This window comes from Pan paniscus, chromosome 10 (assembly GCF_029289425.2).
Source record: "Pan paniscus chromosome 10, NHGRI_mPanPan1-v2.0_pri, whole genome shotgun sequence".
Taxonomy (NCBI): Eukaryota; Metazoa; Chordata; class Mammalia; order Primates; family Hominidae; genus Pan; species Pan paniscus.
In genome coordinates, this window is record NC_073259.2 from 27,281,493 (window position 1) to 27,309,045 (window position 27,553).

The 27,553-nt window shown below is 40.6% G+C and overlaps 1 protein-coding gene across 4 annotated transcripts in view; it reads left to right on the forward strand.

Moving 5' to 3' along the window:
• Nucleotides 1-4,568: 4,568 nt before the first annotated feature.
• GRIP1 (glutamate receptor interacting protein 1) overlaps nucleotides 4,569-27,553 on the forward strand; it is a 726,419-nt gene continuing 703,434 nt past the window's right edge. For 2 of the 4 annotated variants that reach the window (XM_057299399.2, XM_057299402.2), the window contains exon 1: nucleotides 4,569-4,859. In XM_057299399.2, the coding sequence (XP_057155382.1) occupies nucleotides 4,802-4,859 (58 nt within the window). In that variant the 5' untranslated portion in view covers nucleotides 4,569-4,801. The remainder of the gene's footprint in view (nucleotides 4,860-27,553) is intronic. The other 2 variants (XM_034935486.3, XM_034935490.3) reach the window with 1 other exon arrangement.

A 27,553-nucleotide genomic window follows, 5' to 3' on the forward strand; every position in this document is an offset into this window, starting at 1 on the left:
GCAACTTGAATTCATTCTCTTTGTTTTCTCCTCTCTTTATTTTTTCCCCAAGATGATAAACTGTCCAAGGAAGTTTCTTTCATTTTGAATGTTGAAAGAGGATTTGTCAGGTAAAAGTGAATCCACAGATACCCACTAGGAGTGTATATCAGGTGTTAAAATAGTTTTCAAATTCACTGTATGCAATGGAAAATAAGTGCTGTTTTTTGGTAGCACTATTGAAAATTTCAGGTGCCTGCTTAGTATGCAGTGTGTGTGTTCATAAAAAGTCAATGCACGATTTAAAAAAATATATTGTGGATGTTTTTAGGCCCTGGAGCAAATCCAGAATAACAGCTGGGATTTTACTTCTCCTGGGGGACTCCTCAAACTCATGAAATTCAGTCCCAAGAAGTCATAACACTCTGTTAGTATGAAAGCCCTGTGAGCAGGGGATTGGAAGCTCAGTTGTCAGAGTACAAAGGAAATGAAAGGGAAGTTGCTCTTTCTCTCGATCACACACATTTTCAGCTCTTCAATAGACTGAATGTATCCATGCAAGCTTGAAAAAGATGATCAAACAATAAAATTAAAGCTTTTAGTTTACAGGGTTTTTTTTTTCCTTTTCTTTCCTACCAGGTGAAGGAAGTACTAGGAGTAGGAGATTATGTCTTCTTGCCCCTTTATTTTGAAAATTTTACATGGAAAAGGAGATCAAGTGAGGCCACATTTAATAGTACATCTCTTGGCCTATATAATCGACTATGCACACTGGTTAAGGTAAAACAAATTAAACTAAATTTTGAATTCTATAAACCCAGGCTGTGAAACCTTTCAAGCTACACAAATAACTAGGAAGAATTTGTGTTCAAATAAGGACCACAAATTCTTAATATAAGTGAGATAATGTCTATAAACAGTGGCTGTAGTTGTAGCTTCAGTCTTTAAAGGACATTGATTTTCAAATTTAGTAAAGGAGAAAAAGAATATATCTTATGTCCTACTGGCTGGTAGATATCTTCCTCATAAAGCTCCAAATAGTGCTATGATTTCCTTGGAATAGATTTTTATAAATGGTGCTTTGAACATAAGATGATTTTAGACAATAAAACCAAGTATTTCAGACTTAAGTTTTTTTTTCTTTTTTTTTTCTTATACTTTAAGTTCTGGGGTACATGTGCAGAATATGTAGTTTTGTCACATAGGTATACACTTGGCATGGTGTTTTGCTGCACCCATCAACCTGTCACCTACATTAGGTATTTCTCCTAATGTTATCCCTCCCCTAGCCCCCCACCCCCGACAGGCCCTGGTGTGTGGTGTTCCCCTCCTTATGTCCATGTATTCTCATTGTTCAACTCCCACTTATGAGTGAGAACATGCGGTGCTTGGTTTTCTGTTCTTGTGATAGTTTGCTGAGAATGATGGTTTCCAGCTTCATCCATCTCCCTGCAAAGGACATGAACTCATCCTTTTTTATGGCTGCATAGTATTCTATGGTGTATATGTGCCACATTTTCTTTATCCAGTCTATTATTGATGGACATTTGGGTTGGTTCCAAGTCTTCTCTATTGTGAATAGTGTCACAATAAACATACGTGTGCATGTGTCTTTACAGTAGAATGAGTTATAAACCTTTGGGTATATACCCAGTAATGGGATTGCTAGGTCAGATGGTATTTCTAGTTCAGTGATTTCATTCTTTTTTCTGGTCTGATATTATAGAGTGATCTCAACAGTATCATGAAAAGGATTCATTAAAGGGCTATTTCCCTGTGGTGATGTGCTATGTGTGGCTCAAGTGAGGTTAAATACCATCACCATCAACTAACATTGATTGAATGCTTACTGTCCCTGGCTCTGGGCATGCAGAGAGGTAAGCCATGGTTCCCCTTGAGAGAACTTAGGGCCTCGTTGATAACTTAGGTGTACGTACAATGATGACACAAGACATTGGATATTGGTGAACAAGTGTTTAGACAATAAGTATTTTGTGATGGGAAGGGTACGAATCTATCCTTAAGAGGTTCTTTAACCAATCTCACTTGTATAATACATAAAATAATATCTGACCCTTACACACAGAAGAAGGCATTAACTTGATCTTCCCTACTAAACTATACTTTTCTTTTTTCTTTCTTTCTTTTTCTTTTTCTTTTTTTCCGACAGGATCCAGCTTTGTTGCCCAGGCTGGAATGCAGTAGCACAGTCACAGCTCACTGGGCCCAAGTGATCCTCCCACCTCAGCCTCTCGAGTAGCTGGGATCACAGATGTGCACACCATGCCTGGCTAATTAATTTTTTTTCTTTTTCTTTTGGTAGAGATAGGATCTCGCCATGTTGCTCAGGCTGATCTCAAACTCTCGGGCTCCAGTGATTCTCCCGCGTCGGCCTCCCAAAGTGTTGGGATTACAGGCATGAGCATAATTTTCTTTTTGTATCCTTAGCTTTTAGCCCAGAGTCTACCACATTGTAGGAATTTTGCCTATGTGACTTAAAATACTATTAACAGGTGTAAGCTGGAACTTCCTCTGCACTATAATCCATCACTCACCTTGGCAGGACAAGTGTACTGCTGATTGCACTATAACTGTATGAGTATGATTCAGTCCACACAAGGCATTTATTGCGTGGCTTTTCCAGAACGATACTTGTTAGACCCACTACGGACATATAAATGTTATATAAGCTGCTGTAAAATGTTGTGGTCATTTCTTTGTTGTCAAAACCTAGGTCTTTGCTTGTATACATACATCAAATGTCTTGGTTATGGCCTGATTGGCCTTGTCCCTTTGGGGAATCAATGGCAAATGCCTTTCTCTATATAAAATTGGCAGTACTAGACCTTGAAACAAGGTTAGGAGCAGAGTAAAGTACCCAAGGAGTCTTGTTCATTTTAGGATGAAGGGTGGGCCATTTAAAGGTGACAGGTGTGACGTTCATATTGATTTTCTGGATTTTACTTCGCAAAGAGTCTGGAAAGAAGATTTGAACAGCTCAGACGGGATTTCTACTGCTAACCCCCTGGGATGGTTTGACTCTGCCCTTCATTTAGCCCTTTAGTTCCTCTATCCTTGAAGCTTCTGGACCTGAGCCTCTCCATTGCTTAGGAGAGATAGCCATTTGCTTTGGCAGCTGGGCAGTTCTGTAATGACAGACAGCCACCCAGGCCAGGGACAGCAGCAGAGGCAAACGTTCTCACCCGATAAGACCGCTTATGCAGTGGCAGAGGAAAAGAAGATTCTATCTTTCAGCCTTTTCTAATTAATATATTTCTCTGGCAGTATTACTATGTTTCCAAGAGGCGAGGGAGAGAAGGCCAGTGTGAGCCAATGTCCTCAATTCGGGAGAGCAAACTGCAGTTCCTTCAGAGGCCAAAATAAACTGCAGGACACCGAGTCATTCATAGCAGTGCAGTGGTTGGGCCCCAACAACCACAAACCAGTAGTTACAGCCTCAGGGGCCCTAAATTCTTCGGTCCACATCAGATACTCCGGAGGGAGAGACAGGTATTTTCTAGCCAGCCCCCAGCCTTGAGGCAGAGGCAGATGTCATACTCCACAGGACAGTCACCGAATGTCACCTGGAACACTGTCAGGAGCCCCTCCTAGCATTACCGTTTTGAAACCACAAGCAAGAGTCCCATGTCTGGGCAGAATCTTCCAGGCTGTATCACAAAGCTGTCTCCCTCCCACCTGACTCATTTTTCCACCGATTTTCTATGAGCCTATGACAAGGGGAAGAAACTAATCATAAAACCTGATCATAAAGCCCTTCCTATGCTTGAAGACAGCGATTACATATTCACTCAGCCAAGGTCTCCCTGCATCATTTAAAACAAAAGAGAGTCTCCATTCACGCCCTCCCCACCCTGCCAGGAAACGTATTCCTGGGACCAGCGCTGACCATCCCAAAAGTTGCTATTTCCCTCAGTTGAGGGCGAAGTTAGCAAATCCGTAGCTGCAAGTCTCAACTTGGGGGAGGGGGCGACAGCCAGGGCGTAGGGAGAGCGGCGCGGAGGAGGGACTAGAGGGAAGGACACTGCCCCTTACTCCACCGAGGTCGTCGCCTAAGCCGGAGGAGCCGCCAGTTTGGGCTCGGGGAGGGAGGCGGAGAGGGAGTGGCGGCCGCGGTGGAGGGGCGTGGGCTCCGCACCAGCGGCTCGGTGCCAGGCTCGGTACCTGGCAGGCCGGGCGCGCCTCGCAGGCCGCCCGGGGCGCGGAGGGTGTGAGCGCGCGCGCCCCCTCCGTGCCCGCTCAGCCTCGCGCGCGTCTCGGGGGAGGCTCCGCCGAGAGGCGCCCGGGGAGCCCGCAGCCTCAGTCCTGCCGCCGGCAGAGCTTTGTGCGGCGGCGGCTCCGAGTCCCACCTGCTGGCGGCGGAGAGACAAGGAAGAGGAAGAAGGAGCAGGAGGAGGGGAAAGAGGCGGCGGCGCCAGCCCACTCCTCTCGCCGGCGCCCACTCCCGGGGGCTCCGCAGCCCCCCGCTCTCGGCCTGCACCAGCTCCCCGCCCCCGGCCCGGCCCGGCCTCCCGGCCACACCGCGGCAGCCGCCGCTGCAGCCCCCAGCCTTGCCCGGCGGCGCCCGGCCCGGCCCGGCCCGGCCGCCGCCGCCGCCGCCGCCCGGAGCCGCCGGCGAGTTTGAGGGGAGCGCGGAGCGCGCGGCGCCGCCTCAATGTGCCCGGGAGACGCCTCGGCGCCCCAGCCCCGCTGAACAGCCCCGGCGCGGCTGCCCTAGAGGACGAGCGAGGAGGCGCGGAGAGCCCCGGAGAAAGAGAGCCAGCGAGAAAGAGCGAGCCCGACAGCGAGCGCAGGGAGCGACACCATGCCCGGCTGGAAGAAGAATATCCCCATCTGCTTGCAGGCAGAGGAGCAGGAGAGAGGTGAGCCAGGCGGCGGGGCCGGGGAGGGAGGGCAGGGGTCCGGGCCGGGGCCGCCCGGTGCCTCCCTCTCCCCGGCTCCCTCCCGACCCGTCCACCCGCCGACGGGGGAGGGGCGCCGCGCCCTCAGGGCCCGCGGGCGAATCCAGGTGGCGTCTTGCGAACTCTGATTCATTTTTGCGGGGGGGGGGGGGCGGGATGAGGGGGCAGGGGGAGAGGGGTGGTGCTGCAGCAGGGAACTTTTCGCTTGGGGAAAGATTTTTCTGGCGAGGATGTAGGGAAACTCCAGCTTCTGCAGGGCCCGCTCGCACGTGGAGCTCCGAGCGGCCGTCTGTGGGGTGGGTGCTGGGGGGTGATGGTGGGCATGGAGGGGGGTTCCTGCAGTGCTTTAAGTGACTTTTCAAACTTTCCTCCACCTCCCGCGGCCACCCTCGCGTTGTCCCCGCCTCTGGCTGGGCTGCGACGGCATTGCCAACCCAAAGTTGCTGGAGATTCATAAAGAAGGAGGAGGAGAAGGAAGAGCGTAGGGGAGGCAAGGGGGCGCTGCCGCAGGTCTCTAGAGGGGGAGAGGAGGGGAAAGATTGTCCCCTCGATCAGGGTCTGGGGCTGGGAGTGACTGCTTGGAGATGAGTTATGCCCCAGCGCAGTCCCCGCTGTCAGTTTAATACCGCAGGACTGCGGGCTTTTCTTAATTACTGTCTATTTTCTTTGCAAAAGGCGGCTCTCTGCCTGGTGCCTTGCAGACCTTTTGTGCTTCAGCTTGACAAGTGTGCTGGACACTTTGCTTTTAAGTAACTTGCGGAGAGGAAAGTTGAAGGCCTTTTGCACCTTCAAGGCTTAGTTCTGTTGAGGTCATTTCATGGTGTTTGGATGGTGCAGAGGTTGGCCAGGGAGTTCAGCTTGGTAACCTGGATATGATGTTCTGAGTGCACCAGAATTTCCTATACAGGCCCCATGGGGCTACAGGGGTGTGCACGGTGGCTCTGCTAGCATCCAGAGGAACGCTGGCTGGCAAGGTCCACCAGGGTTTATCCCTTTGCTTCTTCTATCCTGTCCTGTCCTGTCTTCGAGGAAGGTGCTTTAGAACTGGATAGGTTTCAGGATGCAGGGGCTTCATGGGCTGTGGGAAACAGCCGGTGCTGAGGTTAAGCGGCGCAGCGTGGGTAGGTGGGCGAGGAAAGCCGGAGGAGGCCGGCCAGTCTGGTGTGTGGAGAAGGCAGTGTTGTCAAGGGGGCTTAATGCAGCAGTTTGGTGAGCTGGTATGGACGGTGGCTTGGTTATTGGGCATGTTAAAAGTTTCAAGCTTTTGAATAACACTTACTGCTGAAGAACCAATGTACAATTTCCAGTTTTTCTCTAGGTGGCACAGCCTGTCTTTGGTTTGTATCCTGTTTAATGACTCAGGGAATTCATCCCTTTTTAAGCACTTCCTTATTAGATATGTGCATTCATTTTCCAGCACACTTTCTGGCAGGTGACCTTACGTCTGCCCATTCAAAAGGCACCCCTGCTTTAGGAATGCTTCTGCATCTCCCTTTAGTAAATCATATCTTTAAAGTTGCAAATAGCAGTACCAATAATTTATAACCAGGTAAAAGCACTACATGAAAGCATTCTGTCAAGCATGGAGTGACTGTCCTATCAACTAAATGTCACAATGTACTTGGCATTAAATGTATCAGTTTGCTTAAAAAAAAATCACCATGCTTCCAACAAGTTTCATCAGAATGCTGAAGTGGGTAGATTTTTGGATTGTCGCGAAATGTACTTGTATGTCTTTTGGAAATATATGGTAACATTGAAAGATGATCGTCTAATCTGCTTGGTGGAGATAAGACTGAAATTCCTCCAAAGCATAAAAATCTGAGTAAGAAATTGAGTGTTCTGCCTTATCTCCCCCAATAGGAGAAAACAAAAAATGTTTGTTACTTTTTGCCTTTTTTCACTTTAAAGGTTTCTTCTTTCTCACTTTAATTAAGAGATGCTTTTCTAAATAATTAGTATATATTTTTGTTTGGTTGTAGCATTTCTTTTTGAAGTCCTGTTTCTTTTGGAATGGACAAATATATGGTTTTGTTTCTTTCACAATTTCCTGTCTGACTGGTGTTTGTGTTTCAATTTGTGTGTGTGTATATATATATATATAATATATATTTAAACTGAGCTGCCTATGTGACTTTTAATGCATATATCAGAGGACATTGCTTGAGCTTGGCTTATCCTTTTGGATGAATTTCAGTGTAAAGAGATGAGAGATGTTTTCTATTTGTATTTCAGGTCAAATTGTGTTAAGCGTTTCCCTTGACCCTTGAAATTCTAAGTGATTCAAATAACGTTGAATTGGATTCTTTTAAATATAAACAAAAAGATTAAACTGTCAGGTTGGTCAGGAAAATAATGAACATGGAACAAATACATTTTAAATTTTGTCTTGGATTAACATTAACCAAAAGGTCAATTTCGAATATCTTACTATTAAATTCTAAGGTTGGTTGTGCTCATCTAAACCACTGCGCTTTCCACATTCCCCACAACCCCAATCTACATGTAAACACTCTAAAACCCATTATGGAGATTACTCTAGCATAACATTTTTTTCATGTAGATTTTATTTAGTAAAATCTCTTCTTGAGATGTAACGCAAATTAATACAAGATGCTAGCTTCTTTGAGGACCGCATATTTGAAGGAGTATGTATCTTAGCCTTATTCCTAAAAAAGAAGAAAAACATGCCAATCTCAATTCAAAGATTGAGGGAACATGCTTTTGTGTTATTGCCGCATACAAAAAGAGGCTTGGTTGTTCTATGTAATTTCATGTCGTATCTACACACCATTCATTACTTGGGTTCATCTCGAAGGCCTGTGTCAAGATGAAGCTATTGCTATGGCATGCAATGCTGAGCAGAGAAACTGTAACATATGGGTTGTTGCAGTAAATGCAGTCACTTCCAAAATGACATGTTAAGACTCACCCATGTACGCTAACATACTATTAAAATTCAGAACACATTTCTCCATCCTACCCACTACCCCTGACTTTCTGCCTGATCTGCTAAACCCAATCCATTTAGAAGCCACTTAATACACTTTGGGGTAAATGTTTTAGGAGAAGAGAAATGTTTCTGAAAACTGTCCTGTTTGATATCTCTTCCAATCAAATTAAATTAAGTAATGTATTCATTGTTTTACATCTGCTTATTAGCTGATCATGTGTAATAAGAAAATAGTTGTTGATAAAATTCTTAGTATAAAGAGATAGATGCTTCTGTAATTAATGATGCTTTTCTTTTGCCGGTACCATACCTTCTTACTTGTGTGCCTTTGATTAGTAAATGTTTATTGTGTTTAATAATGTGTAGTTAGGATAGAAAATCAACCATAATGCTTGGAAAGATTATCTGTTTCTGCAAACATACTTTTTGGCATTTTTATTATTGAGGAAAAGAGAAAAATATTAATTTGCATTTTCTCATTTCCTTTGCTTTTATATTTAGATTTAACAAATATATATAATCTAATTATATAGGTGTGTTAAGTGCATTTCACATTAGCATATACATTCACCAGGGGAAAACACATGCATTTTTTATAGCACTTCACCCCCTTGCCTTTTTGTTCTTCTTACAAGTTTTGGAGGTCTACAAATGAAACTGAGAACTTCTCTTTAGATTTCTGTTTTAGCAATTATTATTTCTTGACAGGGTCTCACTTTGTCACCCAGGCTGGAGTGCAGTGGTGCAATCACTGCACACCGTAGCCTCTACCTCCTGGGCTCAAGAGATCCTTCTGCCTCAGCCTCCTGAGTAGCTGGTACTACAGGCATGTACCACCGTGGCTGGCTAGTTTTTTTTGAATTTTATTTTTTGTGGATATTTGGACCCCTTTAGATATAAATAAAGAGCTTTTATAAAATATCTATGAGAATACTATGCAGCCATAAAAAATGATGAGTTCATGTCCTTTGTAGGGACATGGATGAAATTGGAAATCATCATTCTCAGTAAACTATCGCAAGAACAAAAAACCAAACACCGCATATTCTCACTCATAGGTGGGAATTGAACAATGAGAACACATGGACACAGGAAGGGGAACATCACACTCTGGGGACTGTTGTGGGGTGGGGGGAGAGGGGAGGGACAGCATTGGGAGATATACCTAATGCTAGATGACGAGTTAGTGGGTGCAGCGCACCAGCATGTCACATGTATACATATGTAACTAACCTGCACATTGTGCACATGTACCCTAAAACTTAAAGTATAATAATAATAAAAAAAATCTATGAGAAAGCACAGGGAGCTTAAGGAGTAGACCTTTACTACAAACTTGGCCTGTTTCATTTCCCAAATCACCCATATCGAGGAGATCTGGTGACCCCACCCACAACCTCCTTAACAAAAAGTCCAACTTGGAATTTGACTTTTTCCCAAGGAACAAAGTAGGGAAAAGAGAAGAAAGCAAAGAAATATAGGGCCTGCTTTGTTTCAGGCACCGTGTTAGATGTTTCCCGTGCATTATTTGGTACAGTCTTATAACATGCCTGTAAGGTAAGTGTTATTCGTCACCCTGTCAGATGGGGAAACTGAGGTTCAGAGAGCTAATGAATTTGCCAGAACTTATAAAGCCAAGACTTAGGGCATTTATTTCTAAAGAGATATTTAAAAAGAAGTCAAGTTACACTTCCTGAGGTGAAGTTTGTAGAATTTTATTAACATTGTAACATCTTTCCCTTTCGGACAAAATTCTAATAAACTGCCATCAAATATTTCATTAGGAATTCATTAGGGAGTTTTCTTAGTTATGTATACTGGGAAAACACTTCTACAGTATATTTTGGACTTTTGACAAGGCTTTTGCAAGGTAGATGTGTTAATTAACTCTAACAATAAGGATGGGAACCTCAACATATTTTTAAGTTGAATTATTTGACTACATTTTAAGTAACTCATTTAAGTGAATGAGTTTTTCCACCAAAGACTTGCCATTATTGCATATTTTTCCTTTTTTTTCAAAGCGTATTTGCCATGAAGGCAAGCATTAACAAGAATTGAATGTTCTTCCTTACTGTGAAAAACTGGGAAATGATTGTATTGTTAATAGCCATTGTGTATTTGTCCTTTGCCAACATTTTATTTAATTAAAGCCAAAATCTGAACTCTGGCTACCTAACAGACAGCCCAGTGGTCAAAGAGGCTTCAGTTAATACTTTCTTCTGCAGCAACCTGATTGGTTTCGTTCATGAAGAAAAAGAAATTTCAACTGATATTAGTAAAAGAATTTGAGAATTGAATCTTATGGGTTTTAAAACTGTTATATTAAATGCTGCAGATGGCAAACTATTAAAGGCATTTAGGATTTGATTCATTTATTTTCAATTAAATTATAATAGTAGTTAGTAATACAAAATACAAGAATGATAGTAATACAAAGTAACATGTCTAACAGAACAATTCAAATGCAAAGCCAAATGCTGGGTTTGAATCTCTTGTTTTATCTTTTATTAAAGTTCATTTCTTCTGAAATTGAAAAGATTCTTAAATATAAATATAAAAAATCTACTTATTCAAATTTTCTTATTCAAGAAGCCTACTCATTTAGGTATGTCAGTGGCCAAAGGGTGCTATCAGCTTTATGGGAAAATTAGTGTTCTTCAAGTGTATCTGCATATTAAAAGCACCTGATTTAATTTCTTACCACTTTTCATTTCAACAGCGACTAAACTTTAAGCACCAAGTGAGGTGATGAATACAATATAAAGAAGATATGGTCTGTGTACTAGATAGATTCCTTAAGTGCCAGCACAGTAGTTGATGAGGAGATATTTGAGGTCCAGATGGCATTGGGTTTAAATTCACTCCAGCACTTACTAACTCTAGGGGCTTTTTAACTTTTTAAAGCCCTTGTTTTCTCTACTTTAAGATGAGGACAAGAAATATCTATGTCATGTGAGGATTAAATGAAATTAACAAATATGGAGGAATGTATGATAGTACCTTGCAGATGGTTTGGAGTTCAGTAATGGCAACTACCATTTTAATGGTATGTTTATATAGGTCTGTTAACACCTTAGGATATCCTGATGATGAAACAATCAATCAATAATTTTTATTCTTTAAAAACCTCATAAAACATTTTTTAAAAGTCTAATGTTTTGTGAAAAACTACACTGAAACATAGAACTTGATGCAGCCAAGGTCTTTGATGTATTCTAGCCCAGCTCTCATGAAAACAAAGAATCTAGTGTAGAGAGAGAAATGTGCCCAAGACCACATTTCATACATTTAGCAAATGTTTATTGAGTACCAACTGCCAAAGTGCCATGATGGGATGAGAAAATAATGGTTTCCATTTTAAAGGAGATTACTAAGTATAGTTGTAGAGTCATGGGCTATGACAGATAACTCCAGGACAGCTTCTCTACTCTTGTACAGATTAATGCGGAGGGAGCAGAGAAGAGGGGTTGATTGTGCTGGGGGTGGGTGGGAAGAAAGAAGTTTCTGAAGACAGCTGTCAGAGGAGGTGGCATAGAGGAAGTGTTAAAAGACTTGAAGGAAGGGGAGGAGATTAGAGAGTTGGGAGGGGATAGAAGGAAAGGAATTTCAGGCAAGGAGCATGGTATGTTCCAAAGCATTGTGAAATGAGACATTCTGGGAACCATGACTGGTTTCTTAAAGGGGATGGAGTGTAGAGTATGAACACACTTATGAGCATAGAATATAAGTATTCATTTCCCCCATGGGATGAGGAATGGAGCTGGATGGGAGCATTAGACTAGAAAGGGCCAGATTGGAAAGGGCTTCGTATGCCAGGTTAAAGAGTTTGATTGTATCTGGCAGGCAATAAAGAATTGATAGGCTTCCAACAGAGGAGTGTCAGGATCAGATTTTTGTCTTAGAAAGCTCATCTTGGCAGCACGGAGGAAACATTTGAAAAGGGAAGGACTTGGAAGGGAGTGAAGCAGGTGGGAGGCTACTGCTCTGTTTCAGGCCATGCAGCTACTCAGGAGATGGACTTGGTGACCAGGTAAATGTCGGAAACATGAAGAGTGTAGATCTCTGGTTCAAGTACTGATTAGAATCAGAATTGTGTCTTGAGACCCAGTATCTTGATACAGAGCCTGGTGTTTTTTCTATCACATATTGCCTTTTTTATTGCTTCACTCCCCCGGTCAATGTAGGGGAAAAAGTAAACATAATGTGGTAGAATAATATAAAAATAAGGAACCACTAAAGTGATGGACTACCAGACTGTGCCATGATGATAGCTTATTGTACAATAGCTTTCTTCTTTTATTTATATACAATTTATATTACCTACTCTTAAAGGAAAAATAATTATTCTGTACATTTATCTCCTAAAACTAATTTAGAATTTTACATGAGTTTTTAAGCTGAAAGAGAGGGAACGGTTGTACTGTATTTATTTTTTAGATTTATCTTCCCTGGTAATGCAACTGGGTAGGGTTTTAAGTTTATTATTTTCTGAAAACAACTAAGTACTCTGTGAATAAAGTTTTAATATACTTCTTGTACTATACTCAAAATCAGAAAGCCAGAGTTTAAGTCCTCTGTCTCTTAGCCATTTTCCCTGGCTATTTGGCCTAGGTATAGACCGACCATCTTGACTGTGGCTTTCTCATCTGTAAAGTAAGGATGCTTCTTGGCATACTGACCTTTGGGGATTATACTTAGAGGTAAAAGCTATTAATGTAACGTTACTATATCACAAAGGCCAGAAGTTGGTGAAAGACAGAGGGTCTTCAGGTACATTTGCCTATTAGCAGGCCATCTCTGGATGGAGGCATTATTTGGATAACTTGTGTTTCATAAACGGATTGAAATTCGTAGTCTTCCAAAATGAAGTTCAAACATGAGGTTCCCCTTTGGACTCCCATTTGTAACAAAATAACTCAAGTAATGCAACAAAGTTACAATGCATACAATGTTGCAGTTATCCAAGGCAGCCTCATTTCTGGCTGCAGTTGGAAAAGTCCAGCTCAAATACTGAGTGGTCTCTGCCACTCCCTGGTGTTACTTATCTGCTTCTTTCAGTCCAGGCTTCTGACAACCCAATATCCAAAAGATCATTATTCTCAATTAAAATGATGTTTGGAACCTTTTGAAGGGAGAAAAAATTCTTGCAGCTCTCCACTGCCAACATATTTTTTTTTTTTTGAGACAGAGTTTCGTTCTTGTTGCCCAGGCTGGAGTGCAATGGTGCGGTTCCTGGCTCACTGCAACCTCCACCTCCTGGGTTCAAGAAGTTCTCCTGCCTCAGCCTCCTGAGTAGCTGGGATTACAGGTGTGCACCACCACACCTGACTAATTTTTTTGTATTTTTAATACAGATGGGGTTTCACCATGTTGTCCAGGCTGGTCTCGAACTCCTGACCTCAGGTGATCTGCTTGCCTTGGCTTCCCAAAGTGCTGGGATTACAGATGCGAGCCACCACACCCAGCCAACATCATTTGTTTTTATTATACTACTTAAATATGTACTAACATATAACTACATGTAAACTGCTGATGCTTATAGCTCTCGTACAACCACAAAGCCAAAACAGATTTTACAAAAGAAAAACAAAACTACCCCCAAAATCAGTTATATGCAAATTAACAACATTGATTTCATATGACTTGATATTATTTGCCTGAAACTAAATTCCCTCTTGCAGTGTGAATATGGTACTTGCTGTTGTGGAAAGTAATAACACCACTTTTTTCTAGTCAAATTCTTAGGGAATCTTGGTTTGACAGTCTGATATCACTTTGTCTTTCCTAGGCATGAACACATCATTTACATGGGAAGTCCTCTATTCTCATTGGTCTATTATAAACCATCTTGATCTTAAATACAAAACCCAGTATTAGCACTGAAAGTGGTGGCAGTATTAGGTTACATGCAGATCTACATTTGTTCTTCTTACACTCTTTGTAATGAAGGGCTGTTTTTTTCCTGTCACAGGCAGATATGGGGTTCCATAGCACCATGCTCTGGGTGAAACTCACTACCTAAGTTTGACTGCATCTGTTCTTGTCCTCTTCAATGAGATAAACTCGCTAGTCACAGACTTGGATGTGGCAATGTGAAATTGCTATAGTATTTCTAAACACCCACCCTCATTTTCAGTACTTATGTAACCTTGGGCAGGTAATAAACAGTTTCTTGACTGGCATGGTCCATAGAGCACATTTTGAATAGTACTGGTTTAGAGTATACTTATATAGCTGGGGTTGGAGATAATGGTTCAGAAGGATGGGCGTGTGTGTATGTGTGCCTACAAATTTACACACTACTTTTAAGATATACAAATGAAACATAATTTGTTTCCCATAACTGCTTTTACCTTGCCTTCAAGTTTCCATTCCCACTGAAAAGGAAAAAATTAGATCTTGTCAATTAAGAACACGTTAGTCTCTAGTTTAAAAAATCATTTTGGGTTCTCTAATTTCTCAAGGGTTTTCCCTTCCTTTGTTCCCAAGATGACATTTGAGCAAAGGGGAAAGGTTAGTATTCTTATTGCCCTGGGTGAAGGGCATTTCATTCATTGTGTGACCCTCACTGTGTCTACTGCTCTGGACTTGGCACATTTGGTGGCTGGGCGTTGTGCCCTGGTATCCACTGAAATGAGACTGTTCCTATTTGATCTTTGAATGTCATCTTGGCAGCTCATTTGGACTTCCTGGACCTCACCATTGTGTCTAGTTGTGAGATCCTTTTGGTTTGTGACCTTCTACCGAGGCCTTTTCTAGGTACTTGTCCTATCAGCATTTCTGTATCTCTCCTGGCAGCCAGAGAGTGCTTAACTGTTTTCTCTGAATCATGATGGAGTTTGTGGGATCTTGGGAGGTGTGCTCAGTTCCACCTGTCTTAGTCACCTTCTGCAGATATTACCACTCTATGGTCCAATGCCATGTTGAATGTGGCATGTGCCACATAGGGGGCCTTCATGCTAGGTGATAAGGGTCATTGGCCACAATGTTCTCTAAATCCCTCAAAGATACACAGATGTTAGTTCTTCTTTCCTTTTGTACTCGTCAAGGAGTTTTGAATCCTTGAAGAGTATCAGACACTTACATCTGATTTTTTGCTCCTCCTTTCCTTTTTTCTCTTTCTTTGCTGTTCCCTATCTGAAGTGGTTTAAGTTTCTTGAAAACTTAAAACTGTAAAGGGCAGGGATAAGGAGGGTGACTGTATGATAAAGGGGAAAACAAGAATCCTATTCCTTTGCCAGGTGGACTCTTCTTATGTTTTGAACATCAGCAAAGAAAGAAATAGAAATGGTTAAACAGCTTAGAGATGACATCGCTCGAGGCTGACAAGTAGTTTTGAACAGCACCTTCTACTAGTCTTCCTTGCACATAAACTTTTCTCACTTAATAGTTTTACTAGAAATCTGCCCTTTGTATTTTATCGGCAAACGTATGAACACAAGAACCGACATATTTCTTCTCATAGTCAGTAGTGTAATTGCAGTGTGAATTTACTGTTAGGTGTTGATGTGTTGTTAAGGTGTACTTTGTATTTTGAATAAAGATGTTTAGAATAGATCACTACATATACTCAAGACTTCTTGTGTGAATTTATGTTAGAATTAATAAGTCTTTTCCTTTTACTGTTGAAGTGTTTCTTTTTCACTTTCATTTATTGTCTGAATATAGACAATTGAAAATCTGATACACAATTTGACATCACAAATTACTAGGATTTATGTCTTTTTAAGGCACAGTTCATCATTTGAGAAAGGTACTGAATGTAATTTTCACCTATTGGTACATTAAAAAAGCAATGATGATAAAACAGTAGAGAATAACATAGTAATGTGATAGGTATTTATTTGTTTATTCTCGTATATAATCTGTGAATGGTTTCCTTCCGTCATATCTTCTGATGTCTGATATTTATATCTACTATTACTGATACTCACAAATTCCATTGTAAACCACTGAGAGGAATATACTAATATCCTCATGAAATCAAACTTTGATAGTTATAAGGATTTTCACATTGTCCTCTTCGTGTCAGGATTGTTGATTTAAAAAAGTGGCATTTAGAATTGCATTTTACAGATGAATTCAAGTGTTTCTTTTTACATGTATAATTTTCTAGTATGTGCAGAGCACATTTTCATTAAATGAAAACCTTGAACAAGGCAATATAAGTTTAGTTTCTTTGTTACCATTTCACATTTTCTCCCTATAATTTTAGTTATGAGAATGAAAATTTGCCAGGCTAGAATCAGACACCTGTAGTGCTGCATCTGCTGAGAAAGCACCTCATCTGGCTTTGTTAGTGAGCCTGAATGCTGATATACATATAAGATACCTGCCACCAAAGGGTAGCCCTGTTTTTTTGTTGTTGTTGTTATTGCTCACAGTAATATAAAATTATGAGAATAGCATTGGCTCTATACTCAATAACTGCATTTACTCAGACCCCTACCCTCCCAGACCCTAATGATCATACTGGAAAAAGAAGGAAGGGCAGTGTATTAGTCTTCCCAGGTTTCCACAGTAAAGCACTATATGCTTAAACAACAGAAGTTTATTTTTTTTTACGTTCTTGGGTGGGTAGAAATTCATTATCAAGGTGCCAGTTTCCTGGAGGGCTTTACTTTTGGGTTGCAGATGACTATCTTCTTGCTGTGTGCTCACATGGCCTTTTCTTGGTAGATGTAGTGCAGAGAGAGCGGGGAGGGGAGTGAAAGCTCTCTGGTGTCTCTTCTTATAAGGACACTAATCCTGTCAGATCAGGGTACACCCTTATGACTTCATTTAGCCCTCATTACTTCCTTAGAGACCTTTAATCTCCAAACGCAACCACACAGGGGGTTAGGGATTCAATGTATGAATTTGGGGGCCACATAAACATTCAGTCCGGCCAGGCACGGTGGCTCACGCCTGTAATTCCAGCACCTAGGGAGGCTGAGGTGGGCATATCACTTGAGGTCAGGAGTTCGAAAGAAACCAGCCTGACCAACATGGTGAAACCCTGTCTCTACTAAACATAAACAAATTAGCCAGGCGTGGTGTTGGGCACCTGTAATACCAGCTACTTGGGAGATTGAGGCAGGAGAATTGCTTGAACCCGGGAGGCAGAGGTTGCAGTGAGCCGAGAACATGCCATTGCACTCCAGCCTTGGTGACAGTGTGAGACTCCATCTCAAACAAACAAACAAACAAACAAAACAAAACAAAAAAACCATTCAGTCCATAACAGGAAGATTATTCAGTGGCATATGTAATGCTCTTATAAATTTCATCTCTCAGTGTTTAGAAATTGATCCTTTTGAACAGATGATGATGGGCTGGTTTTAAAATATGGCTTTCAAAATTTTGGGGGAGAGTTTTCCCCTTGAGTGTCTATGTCTCCTCCATTTGAACTGGGCAGGCTTGTGGCTGATTAACAGGTAGAAAATGCTGGAGGTGACACTGTATGACTTCTGAGGCTGGTATGCAAAAGTCAAAGCAGCTTCCCCCTTGCTAGCTGGAATACTTGTTCCTGGAATCCTGAGCTACCATATGGCTCTGATACTTTCAACTACACTGAAGCCACAATGCTGTGAGGAAGCCAGTTCACATGGAGAGGACATGTGTAGGTGCTCTGGTTGACAGTCCTGGTCTTCCAGTTTTCCTAGCCCAGGCACCAGACAAGTGGTTAAATGAGCGTTCAGATGATTTTAAGCCCCAGTTTTTGAGCCACCCCAAGCTTTGAGTCTTCATAGCTAAGGCTCCAGACATCATGCAATAGATGCTAGATATGTTCACTGTGTCCTGTCTGAATTCATGACCATGGAATTTATATGCAAAATGAAATGGTTCTTGAAGCTATGTTTTGGGATAATTTGTTACACAGCAAGAGTAACTGGAATAGACATGGTATGGCTCCTTTTTGGATCCCTTATCCCCCCTTCTACTATACTATCAAGAACTCATTGTCTGTTATCAGCAAAATCCCTTATATCCTCAGCCCCTTCCATTAACTTCCCCCTCACCTTCTTGCTGTAACTGAAACTTAGCTCCCCCTTAGACAGATCATTCTTGGTGATTTCAATATTCATACGAATTGTCCTTCCAATTTCTTGGTTTCTCAGTTCCATGTTGTCCTGTCATTCACTTGTTATATCTGGCTATACCTGGGATCCTCACTTCTGTAGACACACCCCAGACCAGCTGTCCTCAAAGTGTGGCCCAGTGGCTTCTGGGGGGGTCTCTAAATACTTTCAGAAGGTCTGTGAGACCAAAACTATTCTCATAATCATATAAAAACATTATTTGCCTTTTTGGACTTTTATTCTGTTATGAGTGCATACTAGTTTTTCAGAGGCCACTAAAGGAATTTGTACTTGTATATTCTTGCATTTTAAACTTTTCTGTTTTAATTTCTAATATGGTTAAATATTGAGAGGCATGACCAAAAACTTTTGGGAGTCCTCAGTAACTTTTAACAATGTAAAGCAGTCCTGAGACCAAAATGTCTGAGAGCTGCTGCCCTAGACTTTACCATTACCAATAACTACAACCCTGTCTTGTGTCATTTTCAAGCATCCTGTTCTTACGTCACTTAGAAAGTAGAAGAAATTAGAAGACAACTTCTGCTTCACCTGTGGCCATATAGCCTGTCTTCACTGCTGTGAAGCCTAACGGTGTACTCTTACCCAAGGTTAACCCTCCACTTGTGCACCACATCCCATTCCCTCTGGCCCACTCCAGGAGCAGCTCCAGCATACTCTCCCCTCTCTCCAGCATGACCAGGGTCTCCTTCTCTACTGGATTATTTCCAGCATATAAACATGAAGTTATTTCATCTACTTTAAAAACAGGCTTCTCTTTATCTGCAGTTTTTCTAGTTACTGCTCCAGTTTTCTGCTTCCCTTAATAGCAAAATTCCAGGAGAGATTTGCCTGTATTAACTCCATAGTAGTTGTTATTCTCTCTTGAACCTAGTCCAGTTAGGTTTTTGTGCCCTATTCTATTTCCTATGAAGAGAACCAATAACCTCTACATTGGTAAACCTAGTAGCCAATTTCCAATCACATATTACTTGACTAGTAGGCAACATTTGAGATAATTAGTCCCCTGCTGGAAGTACTTTATTCAGTTGGCCTCTGGTCTATCACATTATCCTGCTTTTCCTCCTCCTTACTGGCCACTCCCTCTTGGTCTCTGTTGGTGTTTTTTCCCTCATGCCCCTGATTTCTACATATTGGAGTACTATAGGGTTTGACTTTTTTTTTTTTTTCAATACTGTCTTGCTGTGTCACCCACTCTGGAGTGCAGTGGTGCAATCTTGGCTCACTGCAGCCTCTACCTCCCGGATTCAAGCAATTCTCCTGTCTCAGCCTTTTGAGTACCTGGGATTACAGGTGCGCACCACCATGGCTGACTAATTTTTGTATTTTTAGTAGAAACGGGGTTTTGCCATTTTGGCCAGGCTAGTCTTGAACTGCTGGCCTCAAATGATCTGCCCACTTCGGCCTCCCAAAGTGCTGGGATTACAGGTGTGAGCCACTGCACCTGGCCCCCAGCTGTAGTGTTTTTATTTTTATTTTTTCGCACGTGACAAACTTATATATTTTACTCATTTATTTGTGTATTGTATATGCCTGCTGTTTATTGTTAATGGAAGCCACTTGAAAGCGGGAATTTTTATCTGTTTCGTTACTGTTGTATCCCCAACACACAGAAGAGTGCTTGGCTCATAGTAGGTGCTTAGTAAATATCTGTTAAATAAATTAAATCTCTCAGGTTGTGTTACTAAGAGAGTAAGAGAAATGATTTGCAGATGATGATATAGTTGTATCCACTTTTAAGATTTCCATTGCTTTTAGGGTTTACATTTGAGCTTTAAGCATCTTGATTTCAGGGGAAGAAGAATCAGGAACAATGTATATTCCATATCTTGCCTGGTCTTCCCATTGTGGATGAAGAAGAATTGGGGACCTAAATAAACTTTACCTCCTCTCCTGCCACAAATAGGTAGATGGCCGGTAAGCGGTGAATTTCTCTTTCACCACTGGAAATCTATAGAGTGGTCCTTGAAAACTGCCTTTTAATGTCTAAATTTTCAAATTATTTCTGCCAAAATATACCTCTGTTGAGGATACACATGATTTTTAAAAATGTTTTAATTGTTTTATTTTTATTTATATTTATTTATTTTTTTGAGATGGAGTCTCTGTCTGTCTCCCAGGCTGGAGTGCAGTGGTGCGATCTCGGCTCACTGCAACCTCCACTTCCCAGGTTCAAGTGTTTCTCCTGCCTCGGCCTCCCAAGTAGCTGGGATTACAGGTACACACCACCACTCCTGGCTATTTTTTTTGTTAGTAGACATGAGGTTTTGCCATATTGGTCTTGAACTACTGACCTCAGGTGATATACCCGCCTCGGCCTCCCAAAGTGCTGTGATTACAGGCATGAGCCACCACGCCCGGCCCAAGGATACACATGATGTTTTAAAGCAGAAAAACAGTAGAGGAATGTTTTGTAGTGAAAATCTTTGTCTTGATATTTATTCCCGAGTAGCTGGGACTACAGGCACCTGCCACCACACCCGGCTAATTTTTTTGTATTTTTAGTAGAAACGGGGTTTCACTGTATTAGCCAGGATGGTCTCCATCTCCTGACCTTGTGATCCACCTGCCTCGGCTTCCCAAAATGCTGGGATTACAGGCATGAGTCACTGCGCCCGGCCTGTTGTAAAGATTTTAAGACTACCTGTAAAAATACCTGTCAAGAGTGGGCCACCAGTAATGATAGCTATATATAGAATAGTAAAATTTAGACAATAATGTAGTAATTACAAGATCCTATACAAAACAATGTCCAGGTTTTCTTGTTATTTATTACACATGATGCAGTTACCTGAGGGTCATTTTAGAAGGTGAGTTCCAGGATGTTTGGGGATCCCTGTGTCTCATGAAGATGGTTGAGGGAGGGGGACATTTGCCAGTTTCTCATGCTAAAATAAATATTTGGTAACACAATAACTTCTTGTTAAAAATATTTGAAAAAATGATTATGAATATAACCCAGAAATTTATCTAGGCTAATCTGTGTCAGACTTAAGGCCTCCAAACGTGTCATAGAATAATACATACCTGGATAAAGGATTGATTTTAAAGAATATGCCTCCATTTGCTTTGTTGCTGATATGTGGTTCAGCCTGACATCAGACTCTTTAAGTCACAATTTTCCAATGCTCTTCCTGTCAGTGACTTCATTTGATGAATAGCTTTGTGCAATGTGAGGCTTTCAATATATGTTAAACCAAGACAATAAAGATACTAAACTATTTTCTTTCAGTATAGAGAACCTGCGAAGATGTGATGACTTGGATTTTGTTTCAACAGTTCAACTAATAGCTAATGAATAAAAACAAACAAACAAAAAACAGCAAAGCTTCTTTCTGATGTGAGGTTGTGGCAAACCTAACCTGGGATCTGACGGGATGCGTTTTGCCAGCTCAGATCTCCTCTGCTACTGGAAACTTGCATTATTTACAGACATTAGGAGCTCCCTGGCTTCCATTCCACTCATGACTAGCTTTACCTCTTTGACACCACTGTATTATTGTCTAGCCCAGTTCAGCTGAATCTTTCAACACAAAATATACAGGGAACCCCTTCCTGGGGAACTTCCTTTGTTATTGAGGTCTTCGCTGATGGCTTCTTCCATTTGATACTCAGTCTCAGTCACAGTAGGATTACGGAATCTTTTGCCAGAGTATCAATCTACATGGGTGCTACACATTACTGAAAAAAATTAGGAACATGGTGCTAGTTAATTCAAGTCTTCATGTAAAACTTCTTCTATCATAGTGGACATTAAAAAAAATCTCTCTGCAAAGTGCATTGACCCTACCTCTAGTAGATGAATGTTGAACAAGTAGCCTATCTAGGAAGCAAGTGACTAGCATCCATGGGCATCCCACAGGTTATAGTCCAGCCCCGATCTTGGTGGTTGGGATTGATGTTGCTGCCAAGTCCCTCCGTTTCATGTTCAGGCTCTGCCTATGTTCCTGGTGTCTGGTACATGATTTTTCAGGATGCTGACATTTACTTCTTGCCCACACCACCATATACCCTAAGTCTTGCCAACATCTTTGAATGTCTTCTGCTGGTCTGTCTCTCCTCCGTTGTTCTTTTACTATGTCCCAAGTGCATGCTTTGTTCAGTATCTGCCTAAGTCTCAGGATACTGATTTTAGCTTTTTACTAGGTCCTGGCATTCCCCTAGTTTCCTCTTACCTTTCTGGACATGCCAGACAAACTCTGACCTTAGGTTCTGTGAAAACTGGTACCTGCAGAATTCCTCAGTATTTGTTAATATGAAAGTTCATTGTGCCTCTTGATTGTGGGTGAGTTGAGGAAAAGGGGTAAAGCAGTGGGCAGAGGTTGCAACATTTATTTGGTTATGGGACACCTTTGCTACTGGAGCATCTTGTAGGGTAATGTAGTTCAGAACACGCATGGAGAAATGCTGCCAAATAGAGTAGTAGTGACATTTGGGACTTGAAAAAAATCTTAAGAGCAGGTATAATTCCCTCAACAACAGAAGAACATCAGTGCTTTAGAATGTGATTTTGAACTTTCTTGATGTTTTCTCTGCCGTTCTGTAGTGTTATTCTAATTAAAATCTTTCCTCTCAACTCTGCTCTTTTTTCTCCAATTGAGCAAATTCGGCATTTATTGAGGCCCTACTACATGTCATATGCTGTTCTAGTTGCTGGAAACACAAATGTGAATATGGTAGGCCTGCCCTTAAACAATGAATTACAGTGTAAAATGAACCTTTTATAAAGCTGGTCCTATATCAATCCAATTATTTTGTTTTTCTTCATTTCAGGCCTAAGACGGCTTTATTTTCTTTCCACTCCAAATAATGAAGAATCCCCTTAGGGCAAAGAAGGAATTTCTGAGCATGTTATAAAAAAATAGAAAATAGGATAAGTTGCATGAAGATTTAATATTTCTATACATCAAAACCTACCATAAACAAAATTAAAAGGCAAATAGTAAACTTGGAAGAACATTTGTAACATAAAAGACAAAAGTTTAATATCATAATAAAATAAGCACATAGTAGCTTTTAGTAAATCATTGCTGAATGAATGAATACATATATGAATTCAAAGCAATGAAAAAATCACCCCAGGAAAAGATGTAAACATTTGACATAGGACAAGTCACCAAAAAAAAAAAAAAAAAAGAAATTCAAATACGCAAAAAATGCAAAGAAATGCCAATTAAAACAAAACAACTTTTTTTACCAATTATTTATTAATTTGTCAAATACTAAGCATCCATTATCACCATACTGTTAATTGTTTTATAAATTATGTTATTTCACTTAATTTAAGCGACAGTTCATCTCAAATAGGTATTTTTATCCTCATTTTATCAATGAGCAAAGGGCTTAAAGAAGCTAAGTCTTTTTTTTTTTTTAATTGTACTTTAAGTTCTGGGATACATGTGGAGAACATGCAGGTTTGTAACATAGGTATACATGTGCTATGGTGGTTTGCTGCACCTATCAACCCATCATCTAGGTTTTAAGCCCCATTTGCATAAGGCATTTGTCCTAATGCTCTCCTTCCCCATCCCCTTCAACTCCTGACAGGCCCTGGTGTGTGAAGTTCCCCTCCCTGCGTCCATGTATTCTCATTGTTCAACTCCCACTTGTGAGTGAGAACATGCGGTGTTTGGTTTTCTGTTCCTGTGTTAGTTTGCAGAGAACGATGGCTTCCAGCTTCATCCATGGCCCTGCAAAGGACATGAACTCATTCTTTTTTATGGCTGCATAGTATTCCATGGTATATATGTGCCAAAATAAGCTAAGTCTTATAGTTAAGATATTGGAGGCAAAATTTGGGCTTAGACCTGTCCTCAAAGTCTATGGTTTTACCTCCTATGGTATTCTCTTAGCATGAAAAATGTCATGAAGGATATTTGATGACATGAGAAATTGTTTATGAAACAGAATTAAGTAAAAACAATTACAAAACAGTATGCATATATGATCCCACGTATGTTCTAAGAATGGTACATGGTTCTGAGTGCAATGGCTTGTGTCTGTAATCCTAGCACTGTGTAAGGCTGAGGTGGGAGGATTGCTTGAGGTCAGGTGTTGAGACCAGCCTGGGCAACATAGTGAGACCCTGTCTCTACAAAAAATAAAAAAAATTAGCCAGGTGTGGGAGTACATGTCTGTGTCAGTCCATTTCATGCTGCTGATAAAGACATACCTAAGACTAAGAAGAAAAAAAGGTTTAATGGAGTTACAGTTCCACGTGGCTGGGGAGGCCTCACGATCATGGTGGAAGGCAAGGAGGAGCAAGTCACGTTTTACATGGATGGTGGCAGGCAAAGAGAGAACTTGTGTGGGGAAACTTTCATTTTAAAAACTGTTAGGTATTCGTGAGACTTATTCACTATCATGAGAACAGCACAGGAAAGACCCACCCCCATGATTCAATTACCTGCCTCCGGGTTTCTCCCATGACACATGAGAATTGTGGGAGTTACAACTCAGGATGAAATTTGAGTGGGACACAGCTAAACCCATATCAGTGCCTTTAGTCCCAGCTATTTGGGAGCTGAGGTGGAAGGATTGCTTAAGTCTGGGAGGCCGAGGATGCAGTGAGCCATGATTGAGCAACTGCACTCTAGCCTTCATGACAGAGCAGTACTTCATCTCTAAAAAAAAAAAAGTGTGTGTGCGTATATGTATATGTTTACATATATAAAATTTTTAAAGAGGTATATGCATAGAGCAAAATTTGCAAACGTGTACTAAAGTGTGAACGGTGCATATCTGTAACTTTGGAGAGTTTGGCTGACTTTTCTCTCTTCCTAATCTGTACTTCCTAATGTTTCTACAATGTATATGTTGTTATAAGCAACAATATTTTTAAAATCTTGTCACGTTTGTGTGTGTGTGTGTGATCTGAGTGTATGTAAACAAATTTCAAGTATTATGAAATCTATATGAAAGAGTTAACAGGAATACCTTTTTTTTTCCCCCCAAAATAAGACTAGAGGAAGCGCACGCAGGGAATAGAACAGTGTGTTCTGTGGGCCCAGGGAATACAGAGTGAATAAATAAATTGATAAATGATATGGCCAGGTGACTAAGAACCACAAATGTAAATGTCTAATACATATTTGGGGAAATAATATTAGCAATTAAAGACTTACAAATAGAACCATATGAAATAACTGTTTTTTACTTATGTGATTAGAAAAGCTTTATAAAAAAGAGACTGTCCAGTGCTTTCACAAGGTGTGCTGAAACAGGTAGTGCTTTGGAGAAAGCAATTTGATGATAGGTATAGGATGTCTAAAAATTGTTTATACAAACCATGACTCAGTAATCCAACTTCTGGAACTTGATCCCAAGTAAATAATCCTAAATACTGAAAAAGCTTTTCCACAAAGATAGAATATGGCATTGCCCATAATTGTGAAAAATTGAAAGCAACCTAAATGTGCAGTGCTTCGGTAATGGGGTAACGGCAATCAGTAATCAATTACAGAATTTATTAATTATTCAATAAATATTAATTCAGTGCCTAAACTGTGCAGGCATTATTTGGATGCTGAGGAGACAGCAGTGAACAAAACAGACAAAATCTCTTCCCCAAATGATTTTTTAAAAGATTTGCATAACATGGGAAATACTGACTTTAAATTTTGGGTATAAAAAGTGGAGTGATAAATTGTATATATATTGACCTCAACTGTGTGAAATAAAACAGAAAAAAGCTTGAAAGGAAATACATGAAAATATTAAGTTATCTTGCAATTGGATTGTGGATAAATTTTAAAAAAACATTATTTTTTGCTGTCTCAAATTTTCTATAATAAGAATGTGTTTTTTAAGTTAGTAAAGTGAACATTAAACTCAATTGTCATTGTTTACTATATGTTTGCAACATTCTGTTTAAATAGGAAAATTGGAACTTATATCCAAGCAACCATGACAATTTAATATAATTAAAACTACCAGAATTTGTGATTTTATTGAGCTTCTAAAACATCTTTGGTTTTACTGATATGTTTAAAACTGTTAAGACGCTGCTTTCATTAAAACACTTCTATAGTAAATGGTAATTGTGTATTGAACAGATAAAAACTTACACTCAACAGATCAAAAAGTCCAACACAATGTCAGTTTGATTAGGTAAATGCAAATTTAGTAGCCTAGAAATCCTTTCGACTTCTCATTTTACATGCCATAAAGAGTACAGTAATATATAATTCAAGTTCTAAAAATGGCTATGTAGGATAATAGTGCTTTTTTCCATTTTCCTCTTTTAAAGTAGGAGGAGGGAATTTAAATTTCCATTGAAGCACTATTTTCTAGAGTGAAGGATCCCACTACTGTGATTCTAAGTAAACTTTAATTATGTTCCATACTTACATGTAAATTTATTTTGTGTAATTGGCTTGTGTTTTGAAATGTTTTAGATAGATTCTCTTAAGTTTAGGGATTGTTTTTATACTTTGTGCTTGAAAATAGGTTTGAATTAAAAATACAGATATTTTAAATTTAATTTTAAATTAGAAAAGATTTCAGTAACAGCTTAAGATGTTGAACATAGGTCAGAAAGTTTTGTTTTGATTATATCAGAGGTTATTATTATGTTCTATGTAAATATACTGTAAGATTTAAAATCCAGGACTCAAAATTATTAAAAATAACATGAAATTCAGTCATGTCAGTGTTACTAGTAGAGCAAAAAGCCCAGCTAGGGAACTGAAGCAATGTCAGGAATCTTGTATGGAAGGGAATCGCCGTGAATTAGGTACTATCAGAATCCTTTTTTTTCACATGAGATTTGATCATGGAGATCTTTGGATTTTCCTGAGGTCACATGGCAGGCAGAGGGGAGGGCTCCTCCTGCCTCTAGCAGCTACTGCCCTTTGCTTCAGATGACACAGGCTTCTGCCCGCTTCATAGGGGCAGGAGGTGAAGAATTATTGGCTTTGACTTTGAGGCTGAACTCAGTCGGGAAGTGGGGGTCAACTGAAGAGGGCTCAGGTTGTTTTCTTTCCAGTTTTATCAGAAAATAAAATGGCAGCTCTATTCTCTGTGAGATGCTCTTCTCTTTAAGGTGCTTAGTAAAGCCAGTCTCATCTCGCTACTTTGATGATGTGCTTCAGACATCAAAATTTGCACCCCCAAATTGGGAAGGTTTGTTCTATGTGTTTCAGGTGAAATTTCCCCTTCTAAGGAATCCGCCTTCTCAGGCCCAGCCAGTGCAGATGCAGTCTCTTTAACTGTTGCGGGTCTGATCACTCTCATGGCATGTGGTTGAAGTGTTGACAGCCCCGGCCCTGTCACCAGCATTTGACTTGTGTTGGAGATTGTGGACAAAACACTTAAGTCAGTTTGAGGTTTACTGTGTGCTGGCCCAGCTTCCAGGGTGGTCTGGACTGCCCCACTGCCACTCCAAGCATCTTTCTATTCAGTCTTTTTCTTAAGGTAGCTACAACTGTAAGTTGAAACTTCAGAGTAATTCCTTAGTGTGCTTAGAATCCCATTAAGTCTCACACTGGCTTACTCAGGTATTTACTTCCAGTGTATCATTTGCCTTCCTCAGGCCAAGACAGTGTGCAAGTGACTTTGTTTCCCATCCATGAACTAAATGGAAAGACATGTCCTTCATTATGGCCCTTACAGGAAAGTTG